The sequence below is a fragment of the Amphimedon queenslandica genome, unplaced genomic scaffold (assembly GCF_000090795.2).
Source record: "Amphimedon queenslandica unplaced genomic scaffold, v1.1 AMPQUscaffold_6610_Cont21434, whole genome shotgun sequence".
Lineage (NCBI taxonomy): Eukaryota > Metazoa > Porifera > Demospongiae > Haplosclerida > Niphatidae > Amphimedon > Amphimedon queenslandica.
The window spans coordinates 1-1,908 of record NW_003553101.1 but is presented as its reverse complement, the minus strand read 5'-3'; the positions used below and the strand labels follow the sequence as shown (position 1 = coordinate 1,908).

The 1,908-nt window shown below is 34.6% G+C and overlaps 1 protein-coding gene across 1 annotated transcript; it reads right to left on the bottom strand.

Moving 5' to 3' along the window:
• Window positions 1-712: 712 nt before the first annotated feature.
• Window positions 713-1,778, bottom strand: LOC100638833 (myotubularin-related protein 2-like). Its single transcript, XM_020007578.1, has 7 exons — window positions 1,736-1,778; window positions 1,571-1,684; window positions 1,245-1,322; window positions 1,156-1,185; window positions 1,020-1,103; window positions 867-947; window positions 713-817 (listed from the first exon to the last, which is right to left on the bottom strand). The coding sequence occupies exons 1-7, from the start codon at window positions 1,769-1,771 to the stop codon at window positions 728-730; spliced, it is 513 nt and encodes a 170-aa protein (XP_019863137.1). The 5' UTR covers window positions 1,772-1,778; the 3' UTR covers window positions 713-727.
• Between the last annotated feature and the right edge of the window lie 130 nt (window positions 1,779-1,908).

Here is a 1,908-nt window from a genome sequence, read left to right as displayed (position 1 = left end):
CTTTTCCTGATGCATATACATGTTCTTATGTTGTGTAGAAAGTTTGAGCTGATTCCAATCAAATTTGAATTTTTCACAAATTTTTAAAGTTGCTCAAAAATCGAGCTAACGACCCAAGGCTATAGCCTTGGGTCATTGGCCAAATTTCGCCAAAATTGAAAAGGAGAGAATTCTCCATTTTTATAACTTTTCCTAATGCATATACATGTTCTTATGTTGTGTAGAAAGTTTGAGTTAATTCCAATCAAATTTGGATTTTTTATAAATTTTTTAAGTTGCTCAAAAATTGAGCTAATGACCCAAGGCTATAGCCTTGGGTCATTGGCCAAATTTCGCCAAAATTGAAAAGGAGAAAATTCTCAATTTTTATAACTTTTCCTGATACATATACATGTTCTTATGTTGTGTAGAAAGTTTGAGCTGATTCCAATCAAATTTGAATTTTTCACAAATTTTTAAAGTTGCTCAAAAATCGAGCTAACGACCCAAGGCTATAGCCTTGGGTCATTGGCCAAATTTTGCCAAAATTGAAAAGGAGAGAATTCTCCATTTTTATAACTTTTCCTGATGCATATACATGTTCTTATGTTGTGTAGAAAGTTTGAGCTAATTCCGATCAAATTTGAATTTTTTAATAAATTTTTGAAGTTGCTTAAAAATCAGCCTGTACTATATTTAGCACACTAAGAGAGGAGTCTTCATTTATTGACACATGTACTGTATAATATTAAAATTGAATTACTGGTATTCTTCCTTTACTCCTGAACTGAGCAACACCTTGTACCATCTCATCACTGCAATTCAAAGGAACGGAAAACTGAATTAATAAAATAAAATAAATTTAATAACAATAAAGCCCAACCCACCGTTGATGTGTATGTATCACAAAGCTCATAATTTTTATTTAAATGACAAATCCTCCATGGAACTCCATCATTACCAACACCCTAACAACAACAAACAACAAACAACAAACAACAAACAACAAACAAGTAAACAATCAGTAAACAAAAGGTTACCATTCTCTTCAGTTCAGCCTCTGGATCGTACACCTCCCAACCGTCGTCAGGGTAATCACCACGGAAATGAAATGCATAAACATTCTAAAAGAAATCAATTAATTATAATTTTATTATTATTTATTTATTCTATTACCTTTCCATAAGAACATGGAAAAGCTACAATCTAATATACGAGAGAAAGGATGGGCATTAAATAGAGATAATAGTAGGGCATCATTATACCTGCAGCCGGTCATACATTCCTCTTCTACCGTGAGACTCTTGATTATGAGCAAAAGCAAACCTTAACGTCCTCATATCCTGAGGGAGGGAGGGAGGGAGAGAGGGAGGGGGAGAGAAGGAGAGAGAGAGAGAGAGAGAGAGAGAGAGAGAGAGAGAGAGAGAGAGAGAGAGAGAGAGAGAGAGAGAGAGAGAGAGAGAGAGAGAGAGAGAGAGAGAGAGAGAGAGAGAGAGAGAGAGAGAGAGAGAGAGAGTGTGTGTGTGTGTGTGTGTGCATATATAAACATATTATAAGGTTAAAAGCTAACAGTCATGTTATTCTTCCGAACCTTGCAGTGAACATCAAGTCCATATATGACATTATCTCCTTTCTGTCTTGATCTTCCGATCTTCTCAACATGGGTGATAACACCAAGGGGGACATTCAATACCACAGACTCTTCCTATTTGAAAATATATATAAATAAAAATATAAATAAATGAGTGATATTTACAGTGTTCTTAGGAGTGGGATCAGATTTGAAGTACATCTTGTAGCTGGAAATGTAGACTGTCCCTTCTATTGATCCAAGGAAATGATCCATATATGTGATCTTATGCTCTATAAAATAAACAAATTATACCACACATATATATACACACAGTAGCTATTAGACATGTTCATATT

Excerpts from the sequence above, each read along its gene's own strand:
- LOC100638833 (XM_020007578.1), bottom strand. The coding sequence starts at position 1,771 with ATGTACTTCAAATCTGATCCCACTCCTAAGAACACT. Across the intron at positions 1,104-1,155 it reads TTCCATGTTCTTATGGAAAG|AATGTTTATGCATTTCATTT; the intron begins GTAATAGAATAA and ends GATTTCTTTTAG. Across the intron at positions 948-1,019 it reads AGGCTGAACTGAAGAGAATG|GGTGTTGGTAATGATGGAGT; the intron begins GTAACCTTTTGT and ends TGTTGTTGTTAG.